Source organism: Gallinula chloropus (genome assembly GCF_964237585.1).
Source record: "Gallinula chloropus genome assembly, chromosome: 1".
Taxonomy (NCBI): domain Eukaryota; kingdom Metazoa; phylum Chordata; class Aves; order Gruiformes; family Rallidae; genus Gallinula; species Gallinula chloropus.
The window spans coordinates 195,770,264-195,792,032 of record NC_140085.1 but is presented as its reverse complement, the minus strand read 5'-3'; the positions used below and the strand labels follow the sequence as shown (position 1 = coordinate 195,792,032).

Here is a 21,769-nt window from a genome sequence, read left to right as displayed (position 1 = left end):
CTACATAATATATGTATGTGTCTTTTGATTATTTTTTTAACTTCTTGGTCATATAACCTTCTAGGACTACAACATACCTTATTGTTCAATAGGTTCATTTAGAATTGAAAGTTGATTCTATTTAGAATCATGGAACCACGTAGTTTCCTTTTAGAGGACTGCATTTATCAATCCCTTTTAGTACTGTGAATAACAAATCATAGAATCAGTCACCTGGAAGACACCCTTAAGATCATCAAGTCGAACCACCATCTAACCCTGACTGGTCCATCTCTAGATCATGTCCATAAGGACTTCATCTATGTGCCTTTTAAATACCTCCAGGGATGGTGACTCCAACATCTCCCTGGGCAGCCTGTTCCAATGCCTGACAACCCTTTCAGTAAGAAATTCTTCCCGATACCTGACCTAAATCTCCCCTGGTGCAATTTTAAGCCGTTTCCTCTTGTCCTATCACTTGTCATGTGAGAAAAGAGACCAATCCTGACATATCACCTCAGCCTCCTTTTCTCCAGACTAAGAAGCCCCAGCTCCCTAGCCATTCCTCACAGGACTTGTGCTCCAGACCCTTCACCAGCTTCGTCACCCTCCTCTGGACATGCTCCAGCATCTCAACATCCTTCCTGTAGTGAAGGGCCCAAAACTGGACAGAATACTCAAGATGCAGCCTCACCAGAGCTGAGTATAACTGAACTATCACTTCCCTAACTCCTGCTGGTTACACTATTATATATTATACACTGTTTCATAGTTGTGCCATTCAAATAAGACCCAATCACTCACAAGGCATGTTTATTTCAACTAAATGAAAGACAGAGGAAGGGTGTGAAAAACAGGAAGAAAATACCAGAAGTACATTACTCTAGTTCTTTCTGGAAATCCTTCTATAACCCATGATTTCTCAGATTTTCCATTATTAATGGTTATATTCATGAGCCTTAAACTTTTCTGTAACTGCAAAACAAGTGCTGAAGATCACAGCAATTTTTTCAGCGTAGTAATAGAGAGTAAGGATTGTCTTGTTCCTCTTAACAATACCATTCAAACATTTTAATAGGGTTTTCAAATTAAACGGCCTGCAAGAAAGTTTAAGTATAATTTAGAACCTCTAATATTCTAGAACCGCTTCGATGCTCATTATTCTTCGCCATTAGGAATTAGGAAATGAAATGACTGATTAATTTGAAGAAAAATCAGCAATGATTTTCTGCAGCAGTAATGGAAAAGGAGGCCATTTCACTTAGGAATGATGAGACCATCAGACCAAAGGCCCCAGCCATTATGGTGACTTTTTAGAAAACAAGGCCAGTCAAGTGGTGCTTCCCTGCTGAGCTGCTGAAAATCAGCACGTTGAGGACCATGTAGGCCAGACACTAAATCAAGCAAGTTGTGGTTAGTGGGCCTACCCACCATGAATCTGAGTGCTTCTCCATATTTAAATATTTTTATCTTCTTCACAACACCCTGTGGCAATGAGACCTGTTGGAGCACTTCCAGAGGAGAGCCACAAAAATGATCAAAGGGCTGGAGCACCTCTCCTGTGAAGACAGGCTGAGAGAGTTGGGTTTGTTCAGCCTGGAGAAGGCTCCGGGGAGATCTTATAGCAGCCTTCCAATACCTGAATAGTGCCTATAAGAAAGCTGGGGAAGAAGTGTTCATGAGGCCATGGAGCAATAGGATGACGAGTAATGGCTTTGAACTAGAAAAGGGGAGATTTAGTTTGGATATTAGGAAAAAGTTCTTCACTATGAGGATGATGGATCAATGGAACAGGTTGCCCAGAGAGGTGGTGACGGACCCATCCCGGGAGATACCCAAGGTCAGGCTTGATGGGGCTCTGAGCAACCTGATCTAGTGAAGATGTCCCTGCTCACTGCAAAGGGTTTGGATTTTAAAGGTCCCTTCCAACCTAACACATTCTGTGATTCTATGATCTCTTACTGACATGTTTTTTTACCTGTACTGGAATTATCAGATATTTAGCTGTGCCTGGAAATCATGCTACACCCCTGATCATCCGTCACCCTCTTCTGGAGCTTTTCCCAGTTGCCTCCAAGTACTCATCAAGACCTGGATGCTTCATAGGTTCACACAAAAGACCCATTGTTTTGCACTCTTTTCCTTTCTGATCAGATCCTATTTCTGTTTCTGATTCTGTTTTTGACTGCTCTTGAGTACTGAGCCAACAATATCACAGAACTAACCAACCACAAGCACCTCAAGGTGTTTTTCTTACGTGGCAATAGCTGCTTTAAGAGGCCATCTCCACAACACCTGTAGTATGAACCAAGGGTTCTCTTTTCCTCTATGCTCTATTAAGTGTTCCTTACCATTTTAATTGAAGGGAGCATACAGACAGGAGTGGAATCAACGTTTTAAAAGGGTAGACGTTGACAAGACAAGGGGGAATGGATTGAAGTTGAAGGAGGGAAGGTTTAAATTAAATCTTCGGGGGAATTTCTTTTACAAAGAGAGTAGAGAGGTGCTGGAATGGGCTGCCCAGAGAGGTGGTGGATGTCCCGTCCCTGGAGGTGTTCAAGGCCAGGTTGGATGGGCCCTGGGCAGCCTTGTGTAGATCCAGGTCTGGAGATTGGTGGCCCTGCCTGTGGCAGGGGGGTTGGAGCTCTGTGATCCTTGGGGTCCCTTCCAACCCAGACCATTTTATGATTTTGGTGTGCATTATCACTGCCAGTCCTACTATCTTGTTTTAAATGTCCCCCTGCCAGCACTAAGGCAGGTTCTGAAATCTGATTTCTTTTTTAAAGCGTGAAGTAGCTTCCGCTGTCTGTATTAGAAACAGTCACATCTTACTACTGGAGATTTGGGACAGGCCTGGTGACACATGCATGCCTTATTCAGGGCAATAACTAAATTTTTACTTTAGCATAAATTATTTTACCAAGACTTATTTTAAATAATTTTGGGTTAGCAAAATGAAATCTTATGACAAGCAGACCATTATTATGCATTTTTAAATCTGACAATTGGTTTTAGAGAAAATAAGTGCATTAAATACATGAAATACATAATAGTTGCTTTTTAATTTAGCAAGTCCATGCTGCATTGAAGGAACAAATAATAACAGAGCTGAGAAATACAACTATCACTTTTTTTTTTTGACAAAGGTGTTGACAGATGTTATACAAGCAGATGTTTTTAGAAGGTAACGTAACGAAATACTGTACTTGTATATCACAAAGGTTCCAATCTAAGGTTATATAGACAAATTTAATTTTTCTTAACTGAACATTTAATGTCTAACTGGAATTGTCAGGCTTGGGTTATTTTTTTTTTTAAGAATTTCTTAAATTGATCAAACACTAAAGCAGAAAAGAGCCCTTACAATGGGATACGATACCACATTCAGTAGCAACATCATCAGGGTTGCAACAGGTTGCAACAACATGAGTACACTACCTGGGGAGAGGCAGGGAGTAGCCAGTAGAGCAGCTGGCCATCACCTCCATATGAACAGGCAATGCAGGTGAACAGATTGCATGATGGAATCACCCAGGAACCTGGGTTCCTCTCCCTTTTTCTAGAGATATGTTCCTCTCATGTTCCAGCCAACATCCATTTCAGCCTGGACAAGAGAAGTCTCCAGGGGGACCTTATAGCTGCCTTCCAATACGTGAAAGGTGTCTATAAGAAAGCTGAGGAAGAACTGTTCATGAGGGCATGTTGCAACAGGACAAGGGGTAATGGTTTTAAGCTAGAAAAGAGGAGATTTAGGTTGGATATTAGGAAGAAGTTCTTCACTATGAGGGTGGTAGAACAGGTTGCCCAGAGAGGTGGTGGAAGCCCCATCCCCAGAGATATTCAAGGTCAGCCTTGATGGGGCTCTGAGCAACCTGATCTAGTTAGAGATGTCCCTGCTTACTGCAAAGGGGTTGGACTAGATGGCCTCTAAAGGTCCCTTCCAACCCAATACATTCTATGATCTTATCAGCATCTCTTCCCACCTGGTCTCTATCTCCTTGCCTCAGTCTTGCACAACTTCAATTATTCCAAACCTCACATCTCACTGTCTGAGGGAGTTGCTGATTCAGCAGCCTTGAAATTCATTGCTGCTCTTCTCCAGGCTATTTTCCTCTACTGCTTCTTCCTGCTTCTTCATCCATTTCCCACTTATGTTCTTCTTTGTCCTAAATTCCTTTCCAAATCCAAGTTTTCTTACCCATTAAATACCAGTGTTCCCATCTTGTGATTTCCATTCTCACACAACCACTGACAAGTTCTCCTTCATTTTCACACCCAGTCTCACCATAATTCCCTGCCAAACACACTCCCCCTATTCCTCCAGCCTTTCAATGTTCAAATTCAACAGGAATGGGCATTCAGAGCACAGAACAGAATCATTCCTGATTATGTTTCTATTTCAGAAAGAACTGGAAGAAACAAGTAGAGAAAAAATATAATGGTGCACTCAATCATGCAGTTTTTTTCTAAACAATCTGCTCAGTGTTAGGAAATTATGAGGAGCTTTGATACATCAAAGTGTGAGGATAGAATCTTACAGAATTCTACTGCAAAAAAATATTAAATGCATTTTGGAGGATAAATAAACTGCAGATTTTCCAAAGACTTATAATAACTATCAGCATTTAGATACATTATCACAAATGCAGTAGAAATACTATTTGGATTCAGTTTCATCAGCTGCCATATTTCAACACCCTGAAGCCATGGATGGAATATTACAGTATTTAAAATGTAATACCACCACAAATTTTAACATAGAATAGAATAGAACATGAATAGACACAAAGGCATGTCATTCTTTCTCCATCCCTTAAATGACCAACCTGGTATAGCTCAAAATAAATGCAATTTAATTTGGTGATAATAGTGATTAAGTAAAATTTCTTTAAAAATAATAGATATAATTTACACCAAATTTGAAGCCAAACAAACATGCAACCTTTGCTATCCCTAGATAAACAAATCCAGCCCCAGGCAAAAACTATGTATAAAAATATTAGCTTGAACAATTAATCTGCCAAATTTACAAGTGATTTGATAGAAAGGCAGTTTGACTTGATCTTAAAGGTCTTTTCTAATCTAAATGATTTTATGATTCTATGAATAAATAAAAGGCATTATCAGTCTCCCCATATTGCTATATGTAATTTAGTCTCTTTAATGCATAGGTGGCATGCTGAGTTTAGATTAGACACTGTGATATGATTGTTGAAAGCTCCTAATTACCTGTCATAGTCGTATAACTGTATCAGTGTACTTCTACATATCTTTTACTCCTCACTTGCATAGTAACATCAGGTCAAAAACATGGTGTAAAATTTACCATCTGAAAGTTCTCCCTATAGAACTGATGGTCTTCAGCTGGGAAACAGGAGTTTCAACTTTGTTCCCTTACAGAAATTATGAGCAAGGGCCTTTCAGCAAACACATGCTTGTAAAGCATGCAGACCATTTTGTCAATGGACAATATAAGTCATTAAACATCCCAAAGGAACAGGTTTCAGGACTCGTTACTGTCTTCCTATTGTGCTTCATAAAACTATTGTCAGAAAACTGTTATTGATGAGTTTATGTGGCAAAAACCATCAGTTGTGGTGATTAAATACTGAAAAGCCAAATCTGTGTATCGATACAAATTCAAAGGTGTTTCCATCAATTATCCTCAGTTCAACTGGCAAGTTTATCTAAGTAAACAAGAAGTCATTGAAGAACAGTACTTTCAACACAGGGGAAAAAAATCCCCTGAGACTTAATGGTTCTTCTTTTTCTCCCTTCCGATCTCCAGTACCACCTCCTCGTCCAGAAGATGTTATTTTGCAAAGATGCTTGTAAAAAAATCAAACAGGCTTCTCACAGCAAAACAGATAACTCCGACAGATTTTTCATCCATGAATCTTTAATATCTAGCCAGAGTTAAATGTTAAAGTGAATTTTTTATCAGCTGAAGCACACAAGTTTGATGTTACCATTTTCTGAAGTTAAAAGGGAAGTAAAAACTCAAGATGGTAGTTCTTTATGTTTATGGATCCTTTGCCTATGTTGTTCATTAAAGGCAGAAGGAATGAACATCTAAAAGCTAAGGATTTTTAAACTACAATTTCAGTATTTCTGGAAATAGCAAGACAGGCATCTGCTAAAGAATAAACTAACTTCTCTCTCGGCTGTATTAGTAATGAACGTTCCACAAAAACACTTCAAAAAAATACTCCTTTTTTTCTTCCTACTATCATAGAAAATTTAGCTGAAATGCATCTCTGTGGGTCACCTCATCCAATCTTGTGCTTGAAGCAGGATTATTTCCAACACTAAATCATGTCAGCCACAATTTCACAACCCTTCTAAGCAACCTGCTCCAGCAGTACTCCACCCACATTGTGCCTTCTTTTTTCTTCTCAAATTTAAATCAGAACATCCAGAGCCAACACTTGTGGCCAGTGGTCCTTCTCTACTGAAAGGAGTTTGGTTTCATCATCTTTGCTGCTGACTACTTCTAGGGTGCCCTTAATCTCTTCCGCACATTAAACAACCCCCAGTTCCCTCAATATCCCTCTAACCCCCCCACAATTTCTCCTATATTTCCACATTCTTCTTGAAGTAGAGGAATGGGAATTGGTCACAGTTTTCAAGAATACAACTTATCCTTTTTTGCTGTATATTTCCTACTATGCTAATTACCTGACTGGCAATGGGAGTGCACTCCTGAGTCCACGTTCAGCCTGATACCCGCTGCAATCTCCAGGTCCTTTTCAATGAAGGTGCAATTCAGGTGTTTGATTCATGTCCCACACAAGTGTGTGCAGCTGTTCCACCAGAGGAGCAGATTTCTCACTGAACTTGATGAGGTTTCTCCTGGCCCAGTTCTCAAGCATATCAAGATCTCTCTGGAATACAGCTCTGCCATTTGTCACGTTAACCACTCCCCCTTAATTTATAATCCTCTGTAAATTTGCTGAGGGTGCACTCTGTGTCATGATCTAGGTCATTGATGAAGATATTCACTGACGCCCAAGGTACCCTGAACTACTCTGCCCATCACTGACCACCTGACAGATGTCAAATGATGATCCTTACCCTTTGAGCCTACTGGTTCAGTCAGTTCCCAACCCAGTCTCTTCTTTGAGCCCACTTTTCCTCAGCTTTGAAACGAGAGTGCTGTAAGGAACTGTGTCAAAGGACTTACCAAGGTCTGTTGTTGCACACAAATGAGCTAGGAGAAGGCTAACAAGCAAAGTGACAGTAAATAACCCAGGATATACCCAAAGGGCTATTTGGAAGGTTTGAAAACCTTTACAAATTGTAACTCCTTTCCAGCTATGGATTGATTGCATGTGCTTCTCCAAGACTTTCTTGTGTTTGGATTAAAGCTGCTGGAGGAGTTTTAAAGGGTGCTCCCCATGTTACAGCTTCTCCTGCCCACAGAAGTGGTATGAGAAATACCTTTGCACTCACTACCCAAGACAACTAGTGGAGAAGAGGAATCACCACATGCCCTACAGCAGATCCCAGGCACACACCTGTCAGAGTTATGGCATGGGTCAGGTATGCCTTCAGAATCAGCTGTGTTTTCACACAGCAAAGAGGCATTCTGGCTCAAGACAGCATGGGCACTGTGGCACTGCTTGGTATAGGGCAGCCACTGCTCTCCCCTTCTCTGTGCAGCTAGTCATTTCATCACAAAAGGTTGGACAGGTGTGTGAATTGCTTTTAGCAAATCTATGCTGACTCTTTCAATTACCTTCTGGTCCCTTAAATGCCTGGCAAAGATGATGTTGAGCACTTCAGCTTTTTTCTAAATCGTGTATCATTACACTGTCTTCCCCCTATATTCATCAGTCCTTCCCTTCATAAAATTTTATGTTCATTTCTGAAACAAGCACACCTGCAGAATCACTTTGTTATCCTTTATGAGTCTTTGTGTGGGTTTTGGCTAGAAGAGTGTTAATTTTCTTCATAGTAGCTAGTATGGGATTTGCTTTTGGATTTGTGCTGATAATACAGAATCACAGCATCACAGAAGGGTAGGGGTTGGAAGGGACCTCAGAAGATCATCTAGTCCAACCTGCTTGCTAAAGCAGCATCACCTAGAGCAGGTTGCACAGGAAGGCAGCCAGGTGGGTTTTGAATGTCTCCAGAGGAGACTTCATAACCTCTCTGGGCAGCCTCAGAGTGAAGAAATTTTTCCTGACATTCAGACAGAACTTCTGTCATCCAGTTTTCAGCCCCTCACCCCACCCCACCAGCGAGTCAGCTAGCAGTGCACAAGAAGTCAGGAGAGGTCACAGCCAGGCCAGCTGACTCCAACCGACCAAAGAGATATTCCATACTATATAACATCATGCCCAGCTTATAGAGCTGGAGAAGGAGGAAGAGGGAGACATTCAGAGTGATAGTGTTTGTTTTCCCAAGTCACTGTTACTGGAGATGGCTGAACACCTGCCTACCCATGGGAAGTGGGGAATGAATTCCTTGGCTGCTTTATTTGTGTGTCCAGTTTTTGCTTTTCCTATTAAACTTTTATCTCAACCCACAATTTTTCTCACTTTCACTCTTCTGATTCTCTCCTCCATCCCACTAGTGGGGAGTAAGCAAGCGGCTGCATGGGGCTTAGCTGCTGACTGGGGTTCAACCAGGATGCTCTTGTTAAGTCTTAGCTCAAATCCATCACCTGTCTGATTTTGTCATTAAGCATCAAGCAATGCTTTCCTACATCTTGCATTTTAGGTCATCAGGAAGCACTCTGCTCAGCTGAGAAGGCCTTCTACTGAACTCCCCTCCTTGTTGCTCAACGGATGGTTCATTGCTGATTTCTCAACATGTTTTTTTAGAAATCATCCATCTTTCATGGACCCTACGTCTTCATGGCAGCACCCCAAGAGATACTGCTTAGCAGTTCTCTGAAAAGGCTGAGGTTTGCTCTTCTGAAATCTACAGTCATAACTTGCTGATTGCCTTTCCTGACTTCCTCTGAATCATGAACGGAACCAACTTGTGGTCACTCTGATCCCAGAGGTTCTTTATCACTGTGTTGGCCACTACTTCTTCCCTTTTCATAAGCAGCTGGTCAAGCAGAGAATTATTCCTGTTTCTCCCTTCCAGCAGCACTAGGAAATTTGGCAGCAACCCAACCAAGGAAACTCCTGCACTGCCTGCACAACACTTTAATCTTACTCAAAACTAAAACAAATAAGGACTTAGTTGCAGAAGGATGATAGTATTGATACAGTTACTAGGCATATAGGTTTTATCTCGTTTGGATCCCACATTCTACTAACCTGAATTTGTGTCATTTTATTGAAATTTTAAAAGATCACAAATCCAGGAAGACAAAGCTTCCATCCTAAGTAGATTTTTAATGAATCCATCAAAAGAAAAAAGTAAATTATGCCTATCACTGACAGACAACATTTTGGACTAATAATATACAAATCTCACTAATTGAAAGACAGCATCCAGCCTCATTAAAACTTGTGGCTGAAGATGATTCGTTACTTTTCTATCCCTAGTGCTTGTATTCAGCTGTTTTTTTCTAGGTTCAGATTTTTTCAGGTTCAGGTAAGATGTTAGGAAAAAATTCTTCACTGAAAGAGTTGTTGGGATGTGGAACAGTCTGCCTCGGGGAGGTGGTTGAGTGGTTGAGCCTGGATGTGTTTAAAAGATGGGTAAAGGACAGAAACGTTTGGACTCGATGATCTTAAAGGTCTTTTCCAACCCAGTCATTCTGTGATTCCATGATTCCCCATAACCTATTTTTTTTTCCAGATGCACTCTCAGGCCAAAAAACCCAAGTTTTTGTCAATAGAAACACATTTTTGTTGGGCAAAATGAAGCACTTAGGTTAAAAAAGAAGAACTGGAACAAAAATGAGAAAGAAAAGCAAGAGTGGGCAAATTAATTTGACTGTTCAACTATTTAAACATTACTGAGAGATTCGTTATAACACATAAATTAAAAGAAATCTTGTCATCAGACTCACTCAAATCACGTGTATTAAGAATTACAAAATTGCAGATGCCTCTTATAGTGGAGAAGTTACTGTCCCAAATATTTTTAGCTGGCACAAATGAAGATCTGCCAGAAGCGCTACCATATTATGACTGCATGAGTAATAAATTTCCTTATGTGATCACCATGTAAATTAGCCTGGAAACCTATTATAGCAAGAACCAGGTAGTTTTAATGGATAGCACTGCAGTAGTTGGCAATCATCTTAATTATAAAAAATTATGTGAGGAAACCTAATTATAAATGCCGTAATCAAGGGATCTATAGGTTTCACTAAAATTATCCATATAATAATTAACCTCCCAAAAGATTTTAAGTCTTCCAAAGTGGTCAGTAACAAAGACTTTCTAAATATCTTTTTGTTTTAATGGCAGACTCATCAACAAACCCTATGGCATTGCATAGAAAGAGTACATCACTATCCTCAGTTTATAGCTGTGAGAATTAATTAACTGGGGCATTTTCAATATTGAATCAACACTTCAATCAATAGGCAATAATTAGCTATGTGGACGTTAATAAAAAAAACCTCAGGATCATTGAAGGGATAAATGGTTCTGTTTTGAAGGTCAGAGCTTCTTAGTCATTGTAGTCTGAGGAGAAATCTGGCCTCCTGGCTCTTGCTTGGTATCTCTCAGATACTGCTGTATGATGTATGTGCAGTGCCATTTTTCTTATTTTAATTTTATCTTTATACTTTTATATCCTGAGTATCAGTGTATCATTAAAAACGATCAATAAGATAATTAAGTCATAGAATCACAGAATCATTAAGGTTGGAAGAGACCTCCAAGATCATCTAGTCCAACTGCCCCCCTACCACCTCTATTACTTACTAAACCACGTCCCTAAGTACCTCATCCAACCCTTCCTAAAACACCCCGAGGGATGGTGACTCCACCACCTCCCTGGGCAACCCCTTCCAATGCCCAACCACTCTTTCGGAGAAAAAATTACTCTTGATTTCTAACATGAACCTCCCCTGGTGCAACTTGCAGCCATTCCCTCTTGTCCTATCACTGCCTATCTGCAAGTAGAGGCTGACCCCCAGCTCACCACAACCTCCTGTCAGGTAGTTGGAGAGAGCAATAAGGTCTCCCTTGAGCCTCCTCTTCTCCAGGCTAAGCAATCCCAGTTCCCTCAGCCGCTCCTCATCAGACTTGTGTTCCAGCCCGTTCACCAGTCTGGTTGCCCTTCTCTGGACATGCTCCAGGGCCTTGATGCCTTTTTTGTAGTGAGGGGCCCAAACATGAACCCAGTTTTCAAGGGGGGCCTCACCAGAGCTGAGAACAGGATTATCACCTCCCTGGTCCTGCTGGCCAAGTATGCTTCTGAACTAATGGGCTAGGACTGATGCTGCCTTGTCTTCAAGAAGTATTTTTTCTATTTTCTCTTTTTTTTTTTTTTATTTGGAGAAGTAAGTAGAAAGGTAAAATCAGCTACATGGAACAAAAAAACACAGGACTCTAACAATATTTCTCAACACCTTACAGGTCTTCTTCTACCTGTCTAGATGTTCCTTTAATTATCAGGGCAGCTTTCCTCCTTTTTTTAGGATTCACTTAGTCTCCCTAGGCTTCCTGGTCTCCCTAGCTATTATCTCCTTTTAAGGCTACATTCTTTTGCTGGTTTTAAACTTCACCAACAGTTGCCCAGTAATAATGGTGCTGACATCTCATTACAGGAGAGAATTCAGCACTGCAAACACTGACAAAATGTACATCATTGTAACTCATACATTATGCTGGTATTCTTCCTACACACAGGCATTTTAGAAATTAGGAAGACAGTACTAGCCCAGGTAAAGCCTTTATGTGCAATATAATGAAATCAATGCTTTAACTATTAATTAAAAATATAACTCCTTGGAATCCTTTGGAGAAAATTCATCCTAATTTGATGTCTCATAAGTTGAAGGAAAGCTATGTCAGCTTTGCATCCTCAATCAAAACAAAGGAGAAATTCTTTCAGCAGAGACAGGGAAACAAGGTGTGGTTTCCATGCATTTATGTCCTGATTAAACACTGTATCATGATTTAGTTACTCTGAATCTTTCTGATCCAACAAGTTTAGCAGCTTGAGATTGTAATCATATGCAACAGGAAACATGAGATGCAAATTAGCAAGTTATGAAGCTGATGAATACTTAAACGGATGAGATTCTTTGGTTGGAGACACACAGTGGGTCAGGTTAGATGATTGGAACAGCCCCCTCCTAGCTCTAAACACAATGTATTTATAAATACTGGAGCACAGGGAAGAAAAGAATTTCTCATTTGCTGTGGCACTAGACGTTATAACGAGGACTTGTTTTACAAACTTCACCACTGTTGCCTTCTTAGTGAATGGCAGTGCTTCTCAAACAAAAAGGTAAATATGCACTGTCCCATCAGTGACATTCAGTGTTGATTTAACACAAGGCATAAAAGGACCCTCCCAGCAGTTTCCTATCTGTCATTTTACCTGGACATCAACTACACAGATAAAATTTGCTACCATACTTCCATAGAGTAGTCTCAATCCTTTTGGGATTGTTGAAAAAAAGAAAAAAAGGGGTGTGTGTGTGGTTAGAAGTAATTTCCAGGGTCATTTTGCTGATAATCACATCAAAGAACCCTTTTTATAAATGTACTGAGTGCCACTCCATAATGAGTTTCCTTTTAACCACCACGCTCCCACAGAGAGCTATCTCATATTCTGATTGCTGTACTGGTTAAGAAACTTTTTCCAGTTTCCCTCCTGTATTTATTTCCAGCCAATTTATACATGTGGTTTTTTTTCTTTTCCCATAGTGTTTACTCTCCATGACATTTATCTTTCCATGTCTGCACACAGAGCAGTTACAGACTATTTCAGCCTGGCTTCCCCTAAACTAAACAAGCCGGACCTTTCAGAGCGTGCTGTCGCGGACAGGTACAAACACACATGTGGTTGCTCCACCCATACATGCAGTGAGCCAGATGAGTCACTGATCCTGGATCTCAGAGTTAGTAAGGAACTACCATGGCTAATACAGCTCTTAAGAAGCAGAAAATTTTCTCCGTGCCATCATTGCTCTAGTTCAGCCACGTTGTTTAGAACTAGTGCAGGATTGCACCCAGACAAGGTGGACCTCAGGTCAGCATTCTGGTGTGACATTTTTCTCTTAGTCTTCATACCTGTGACAATTTCAAATCATCTTCCCTCAAGCATGGGTAGAAAGAACTATATGCTCTATTCTACCAGAGGGGCACTGAATGCTTCACCTACATCCCTTGCAATTGTCATCAAAGGTATCAAATAAAGAGAAGCATCTGACCTGGTGTAGTCGTCCTCCACAAGCATGTGCTTTGGAATGGGTGAGTATCTTCCCGGTGAGATTGGGGCAAGGGATGCCTTGTACTCTAAAGTGCCGTTGTTTCCAGAAGAGAGTATATGATTTTCCATCGGTGGAGAATAAGCTGATGGGAAGAAGAAGCATTTCTAGTTAGCTACTTTCATATTTGACTAGATGTCACAACAGCACCATGTTTTAGTGAGGTACTAAGGTGCTTATGGCTGCAAGTAACATAAAACTAACTAAAATGTAACAAGAAAGAATGAACAGCTGAAATTTTCCTGAAAGGTTAATACTACTACTAGTAGTAATAGCAATACTGCCTTGTTTGCAGGGAGTGACTCCTTAGTGGGGTTCTGAGTAAGAAGGGATAGTTTGAGAGACAGGAAACCTTTTCTTCAATTAGGCCTGACTGGAAGAAGGAAATGTAACTAAAAGAGAAGGCAATTAAAAGCACACTCCTCATTTTGGTTCTAATACACAGCAATAAGCGTAACGTAGTAGGAGTTCAATGCAGGAAGAGAACAGGAATTCTGTACACAGCAAGAATTATGTATGGTTAAGATTTCAAGCTGTCACCTACTAAAGGTGCCAACATTCCCAGTAGAATTGAAATTTCAGTACCAACATAGAAGTTCTTTATATCATGGTCAATCTGTTTATTTAAAATAAAAAATGGATGGAAATTTCTTTATGTGTTAGTGATTAATAATGCAAATCACAGGACTATGACATTTGCTTCAATATTTGGTTAGTGGGTTTGGTTGTTTGCTTGTTTTTTGTTATTCTGTCGTTACTGGGGATATTTATGACTGGAGAGATGTAATGGTAGTTGTATTTAAATCTCTAGCTAATGTAATTAGACATGGAAATGATAAATAGGAAAAGCAATGATACTTGCTTCTGCGATGAGCTGTGATCCATTTTCTCATGAGAAGAAGGCAGCTAAACTTTCTAGTATTAGTCTCAGTCTTTCTTTCCTATGCTGAGATACAGAATGTTTCAAAGCCAAATATTTCTACAGGGAAAGGCCATTACCCATTCTGAAATACTCTGAACATGTCAGTATAATGAAAGGTACCCTGAGGATAAATGAATCTGTAGGCACCAACAGCCCGGGATGGGCTACTGCAAATTTCTTCCACCTCTACTCTCCCCCCCTGGAATTCTGTCTTCTCCTACGCTGCAGATCTATAATCTGACATCATAAAACACACGGTTTCAGAACTTCCAAATTATTATTTTAGAAATTATTATAAAGCAGGAGATTGGATAGGGACATGTAGCATGTCTGCTTCTTGGACTTTGCTAAGATTCAGACCAGTCTGCTACTGAACAACATGATTGCCATCTGTTGTCATATTGGCTAAGTAAATCGGTATCCTCAGCACAGTTGATCCTACCACCTGAAGTACATTTTACAAAACATTGCCTTCTGATTTTACAGAGCAGTCTGAATAAGGAGGATTATGGATATGTTGCTTTCCCCTCAACTTTGCCAGTCCACAGCAGCAACATTCATTATACAAAAATGCAGAAAAATTTAAATCTCTAGTGTTTACTGGGAAAATCTGCCTTTGCCAGCACATGGTTGGCCTTAAGTGTCCCTAGGATTGTTGGCAGGAGATCAGGATAGGCATGGCTTAGCTGCTGAAGCTGTCATCAAAAATTAGACTGCCATCAAGCTGTTAGATGTTGGTCCCTGTTGGTAGTTGAAGCCAAGTCAGAAAGGTTTTAATGAACAACTAAATGTTGGTTGGGAGTTTCAGTAATGAACTGTTTAGAACAGGCTCCAGTGGCAGAGAGAACTGCAACTGAAATGTTAAGAATGCTGTGAATGAAAAGGCAATGGGAATGCTTGGGTATGGACACCAGAAGGACTGGCAGGAGAGGTGCATGTTGATAGCAACTACATTCATCAATAGGTCACCAGTATTTCAACTAACCACATAACTGGGCAGGAGACCCTACACCCAAAATAAAACAAAGACTATTAATAGATGATGGCAGGAGATAAAGACTAGACTGGAGCTTAAGATGCTCAGATAAGGAGAAAAGAGAGAAGTAATTCCTGAAGACCTGCGTAGGTAGAACCAATAGGAATGACAGAAGATCCCAATTCCTGTCATCTCTTTAAGCACATCAATAAGGAGTGTGTCAACCTAAGAAGTAGTTATATATGTATTATAAGGACTCCACAGCCAGCCACCCTTTTACTTGATCATCTCAGGGAGTCTTGGTGATGCACCCAGATGCATGTCTTTCTATGCAAATTCTGGACATGAGCCTAGATGATTTTGAGTGCATGGATATGACCACCTGAAATCAAGTTGTTTTAAAATAAAACCATCTTCCCCTCATATGAAATCCTTCACTGAGCTTTACTGAATTCTTTTAACAACTTATCCTAGAACAGTATACATTGACTGCATGGACAAATAAAGCCTTGGTCCTCAGAGAAAAAATAGCAGATGAACATATATAAAGTTAATGGACAAATTGTGAATAAAGCTAAGTAGAACAATAATTTAGGAATTGGATTTACATAGAAAAATAGGTAAATATCTGTAAGCAGAGCAGTGATTCTTACATTCCAAGTAAATCTTTTATGTAAATATCATATTCATTTTTCTCCATCTTCCTTGTAGAAGATGTATAACTGCTTGTTCTGATTTTTTAGGGGACAGAGGACTTCACTCTACAAATTTATATAAATACCTCAATGCTTTCAATGCAGTTAATTTCTAGCAGCAGGTGAAATGATGTGTTTGGGAGTTAGGGTGAGAGCAGTGCTGATAACACACGGTTTAGTTGTTGCCAAGCAGTCAGGGACTTTTTAGTTGTTCATATTGCCCTGCTAACAGGAAGGTGGGGGGCACCCAGGGAGCTGGGAGGGGACACAGCCAGGACAAGTGACCCAGACTGACTAAAGGGATATTCTATATCAAAGACATCATGCTCAACATAAAGGGGGCTGGTGTCGGGGGAGAAGCACAAAGCTCTAGGTTTTTGGTATGGGAACAGTACAGCTCCAGAGCAGCTCTGTGCTGTACAGCCTGAGTTGTACGGTGAGAAAATGCATTGTGGATCACCAGTTTTATGTATGTCACTATAAAGTCCTGATTTTATTTCTCCCTTCATTTGCTGTCCCAGTAAACTGTCCTTATCCCAACCCACAAGATTTGCCTTTTTATTCTGGTTTTTTTCTTCCCCCCCTTTTCTTTCCTTCCCCCATGGCCTCCTATGGTGGGGATAGCAAGGCAGGGTGGCTGCGTGGTGCTCAACTGCCGGCTGGGGCTACACCATGACAAATTCTCACTTGAGATGCAGTTCAGTGGGATGACCTGGACAATGGCTAATTGGAACCAGCTGAAGTGTTGCTGACACTTCAGCTGCATTGTTACTTATGTCGTAAAAATGCTTTAGTAGAGCTGTATTATTTGTAATATTTCATGTGTAGCATTCTTAAGTGGCAATAAACCTTTTGATTTTGTATCCTTCCAAGTTGCAACATAAACTTTAATAGGGTGCTTTGGATGGCTTAGGAAAAAAACCCAATGGTCTGACAAACTCGTATCTCATAAAGTGAGTTGCAAAAATCACTTACAGTGAGTAATATCTGGTGGGCCATAAGGATCAGTCATGTAAATGGTGGTGGGCTTTCCAACTTTTAAATACACCACATCGGATGTGTTCTTCAGTATCGCTACTGCCTCTTCATGGGTAACTTCTTCTAAACTGTAATTATTTACCTTAAAGGAGAAAGCAGACAGGTGAGTTAAAATTCAGGAATAGACAGGAAAAATGACGTAGTCTTGGTGTCATCACAATGTTGGGAAAAACGCTGTAGACAAAGAGCACTGGATTACAGGAGCCAGGTACTGCAGCAAGGTAGAAAGTACAGTTTTCCAAGGAGATGCATATTCAAAGTCTGACACAGCACTGTTGGTAATAACATTGTCAGAAACATGGATGGTGGGATCATGTGCACCCTCAGAAAGTCTGCAAATGACATCAAGCTGTGTGGTGAGGTAAACGTGCTGGAAGGATCCAGAGGAACCTGGACAGAACTGAAAGGCAGACTCATGTGAACCACATGAAGTTCAATAAGGCCAAGTGCAAGGTCCTGCACATGGGTCAGGGCAATCCAAGCACAGCTACAGGCTGGGCAGAAAATGGATTGAAAGCAGCCCTGAGGAGAAGGACTTGGGAGTGTTAATTGATTGAAAAGGTAAACATGAGATGGCAACGTGCACTTGCAGCCCAGAAAGCCAGCTGTGTCCTGGGCTGCATCAAAAGCAGCATGACCAGCAGGTCAAGGAAGGGGGTTCTGCCCCTCTGCTCTGCTCTGGTGAGACCCCACCTGTAGTGCTGTGTCCAGCTCTGGTACAGCCTAAATAAGACATAGAACTGTTAGAGTGGGTCCTGAGAAGGTAGGCACAGACATTAGAGGGCTGGAGCACCTCTGCTATGAAGACAGGCTGAGAGATTTGGACTTGTTCAGCCCGGAGAAGAGAAGGGTCCAGGGAGCCCTTACAGAAGTCTTCCAGCACCTGAACAAGCTACAGGAAAGCTGGGGAGGGGCTGTCTACAAGGGCATGTACCAGGTGAGGTAACGGCTTTAAGCTGGAGGACAGGAGATTTAGACAATATATATAAAATTTACAATGAGGGTGGTGAGGCCCTGGCACAGAGTGTCCAGAGAAGCTGTGGCTGCCCCTGGATCCCTGGCAGGGTTCAAGGCCAGGTTGGATGGGGCTTTGGGCACCCTGGGCTAGTGGAGGGTCCAACTATACCTGTCCTCTACTAAACCACATCCCTAAGCACCTCGTCTACCTATCTTTTAAATACTTACAGGGTCAGTGACTCAACTACCTCCCTGGGCAGCCTGTTCCAGTGCCAGATAACCCTTTCAGTGAAGAACTTTTTCCTAATGTCTAATCTGAACCTGCCCTGGTGCAGCTTGAGACCATTCCCCCTCATCCTATCACTTGTCCTTGGGTGAAGAGACCATCACCTACCTCTCTACAACCTCTTTTTAGGTAAATGTAGGCAGTGATAAGGTCTCCCCTCAGCCTCCACTTCTCCAGGCTAAACAGTCCCTGTTCCCTCAGCTGCTCCTTGTAAGGTTTGCTCTCCAGCCCCTTCACCAGCCTGGTTGCCCTTCTCTGGACATGCTCTAGGACCTTGATGTCTTTATTGTAGCGAGGGGCCCAAACCTGAACACAGCACTCCAGTAACAAGTACAGGGGCACAATCACTTCCCTAAACCTGCTGGCCACACTGTTTCTGACACAAGCCATGATGCCATTAGCTTTCCTGGCCACCTGGGAAGCCCCATTTGCCAACTTCTACAGTTACTGCAAGGATTCCTTGTAAAGCTTATGCAAGATGGAAGAACAGGAGCTCCTTAACTACAGTATAACATAGAACAGCTGCAAATCACAGAAAAAAAATACATACTCTCTATGGAATTTAGATCAGTAATTTATGAGCTCTTACAAATCACTGCAGGGCTCTTCCTAGCCAGACAGTTTCATCAACACCAAGAGAGAATGGTCACTATTGGGCAGTACTGCTAAATGTTAAGGCTTCTCTTAAAACTTTGCTCCTTGTATAATTCTCGGACTTGGCTTTAAGGTTAATTGAAAGGCACAATGACAGGCATGTTGTGACAATTTGACATGAAGAGCAATGATGCAACCTAACACTCAGAAGAGTTGCTGACACTGTATGCTGTATTTTGACAGGTCTTCTACTTAAATAAAAATCTGATCCTTATCCTCTATAAATTTCTCTGCTTTTCTTTGTTAAGAACAGTAACATACATATGCAATTTTGATAACTAAATGTCTTTTAGATTACTGTGCTTATAGCAAGCCGTGACAAATTAAACCTTTCTTGTTTATGTATTTCAAAACTCTAAAAACTCAAGAGTCACAATTTGGAAATATGACAGCAGAGTCATCCTTTACCTTTCCTCCTTCCCACGCTGTCTGTACACTGTGCCCACCTTGCTGTGCTTCGCCCTAACTATAAGCTTTTTGAAGCAAAGAAAGTCTCACATCATAACCTCCCACTACAATGCTGCTGTAAATGAATGTTCTTAGTCAAACAAACAAAATGAAATGTCACAGAACTGTCTGGATTTTGACTTTTCGACTTTTTAGGCGTGTATAAAACAATTAAGACACAAATTGACTTGTTGTAATTATTATTTTTTTCCAAAGTTCTTTCCTGGAAATCTAGCTGGTAAAAAATATTGTTAGGGCAGTTGTACTTTCATCACAACACACTTGGATGTCACAGCTGTGCAGCTGGAGGATAAACATCCATTTCAGAAGCAGAAAAATTATTATGATACATATAAAACTTATATTGGCTATGACAGGTCCTAATTCTTACCTGTCTGACAAAAACTTCACTGGTATTTTACTAATGCTGTGTATTACAAGTTATCCAAATCTTGAAGTTAACAGTTAAAGACCTCACCTTTCTAAACTAAGAATTAATATCTGAGCAGTTATGCATTGTGTTTATCTTTATACACAGGCAGATCCTAGAGATTATTGCAAAGTTCATATGCACTTTTACATTTTTTTATCATTTGTAGTATGTGCTGCATAAGTGTGAAGAATATTGTGGAACACTGAAATATGTATAGCTGGAATGTGGTAACACTTCAATGAAGGTAACACACAAGTGAAATCAAGATACAGAGGAGAACTTCAGAGAAAAGATGCTGGAAGGAAATCAGAGAAGAAAGGACCCTTCAATGTCAACAGAGTTCTACAAAACATATTGCAGCAACATATATGAAAATTGCTGCTGAAACTCATCCCAGATATATGGGAAATTAGAGGTTTCTTATCTCTAGAAAGAAGACTTCTTGAAAGGCAGTTTGCTACTGGTTGGTTTTGTCCTGGACTGCTCAGTTCTCAGTAAACAATGAAATAAAGACAGACTTATTAATGTACATGAAGAGCAAATAACAAACTTGTTCATTAAGACGAAGACTCTCAGTAGTGCCATAAGATCTCTCTTAAATGAGGATATAAAACTGCTTCCCCTCATCATTGCCAGGGTTAATTTCAAATTATTGCAGACAAAATAAACTTTTTCCCAGTTTCCTCTGGAAGGCAGTCCTTGCTTTGGACCTAAAATTCCCATTAATATTAATATGTGCATGTATCAATATCTTTTTAACTTTCTGATCATAAAAACAATGATTACAAATAAAGACATATGCATGTATTCTGATATACAGAAATGAAAACCTGAATACATTGAAGAAGGATATAGGACAGCTCTATAATTATTGCAAGATGACTCTGATGTAATTTTTCCTCATAAGAAAATCTCTGCATATCATTCTTTGAAACATCATGCCAGAGATGGGAAATATTAGGGAATACAATATTGTAGTTGGGGTTTATGATAAGATTTATAGAGAAAGAAGAATCTCTCAGAATCTTCAAGAGATACTACTTCTTGAACTTTTTCTTGTTTCCATAAAACATGCAAATTTTAACAGATATTCAAGTACTAAACCTGGCCTTTTCAGTGGTTGTGGCAAAGCCAATGCATGACACCAAAGTTTCACTTCCTGCTGTCAAGATGAGCTTAGCAGAGCATGTGGTTTGATAAAAAAACAGACTTGAGTTAGACATAAAGAAAATAAAGAGTGGGAGATGGGCACAAAATGAGAAATCAAAGTGCATATGACATACAACTCTGAGATGCTGAAAGTTTCACGCAGAAGGGCTGAAGTCAGAACTGAGGTGCTGGAACAGGTACTGCATGCAAACTTTCTGGCCTTAAGAGGCCAACTTAGAATCACAGAACCATAGAATCACAGAATGTGTAAGGCTAGAAGGAACCTTTAAAGGTCATCTAGTCCACCCCCCTGCAGTAAGCAGGGACATCTTCACTAGACCAGGTTGCTCAGAGCCCCATCAAGCCTGAATGTGAGTATCTCCAGGGATGGGGCCTCCACCACCTCTCTGGGCAATGTGTTCCAGTGATCTACCACCCTCACATGGAAGATTAATTAATATCCAACCAAAATCTCCTCTTTTCTAGTTTAAAACCATTACCTGTCAGCCTACTGCCACACACCCTTGTGAACAGTTCTACCCCAGCTTTATTATAGGCACCTTTCAGGTATAGGAAGGCCACTATAACATCCCCCCAGAGCCTTCTCTCCTCCAGGCTGAACAAGCCCAACTCTCTCAGCCTGTCTTCACAGGAGAGGTGCTCCAGCCCTTTGATCATTTTTGTGACCCTCCTCTGGACACGCTCCAGCAAGTCCATGTCTTCCTTGTGTTGAGGGCTCCAAAGCTGGACACAGTATTCCAGGTGTGGTCTGCCCCGAGCAGAGGAGAGGGACAGCATCAACTCTCTTGATCTGCTGGCCACACTTCTTTGGATGCAGCCCAGGATGTGGTTGGCCTTCAGGGCTGCAGGTGC

At 40.8% G+C, this 21,769-nt stretch overlaps 1 protein-coding gene across 6 annotated transcripts in view; it reads right to left on the bottom strand.

Annotated features, from left to right (window-relative positions):
- Positions 1-21,769, bottom strand: part of DLG2 (discs large MAGUK scaffold protein 2) — a gene marked incomplete at both ends in the record, with an annotated part of 916,132 nt that overhangs the window by 283,137 nt on the left and 611,226 nt on the right. For all 6 annotated transcript variants that reach the window (XM_084264083.1, XM_084264085.1, XM_084264086.1 and 3 more), the window contains 2 exons: positions 13,283-13,424; positions 16,908-17,052. In XM_084264083.1, coding sequence (XP_084120209.1) covers positions 13,283-13,424; positions 16,908-17,052 — 287 coding nt within the window. The remainder of the gene's footprint in view (positions 1-13,282; positions 13,425-16,907; positions 17,053-21,769) is intronic.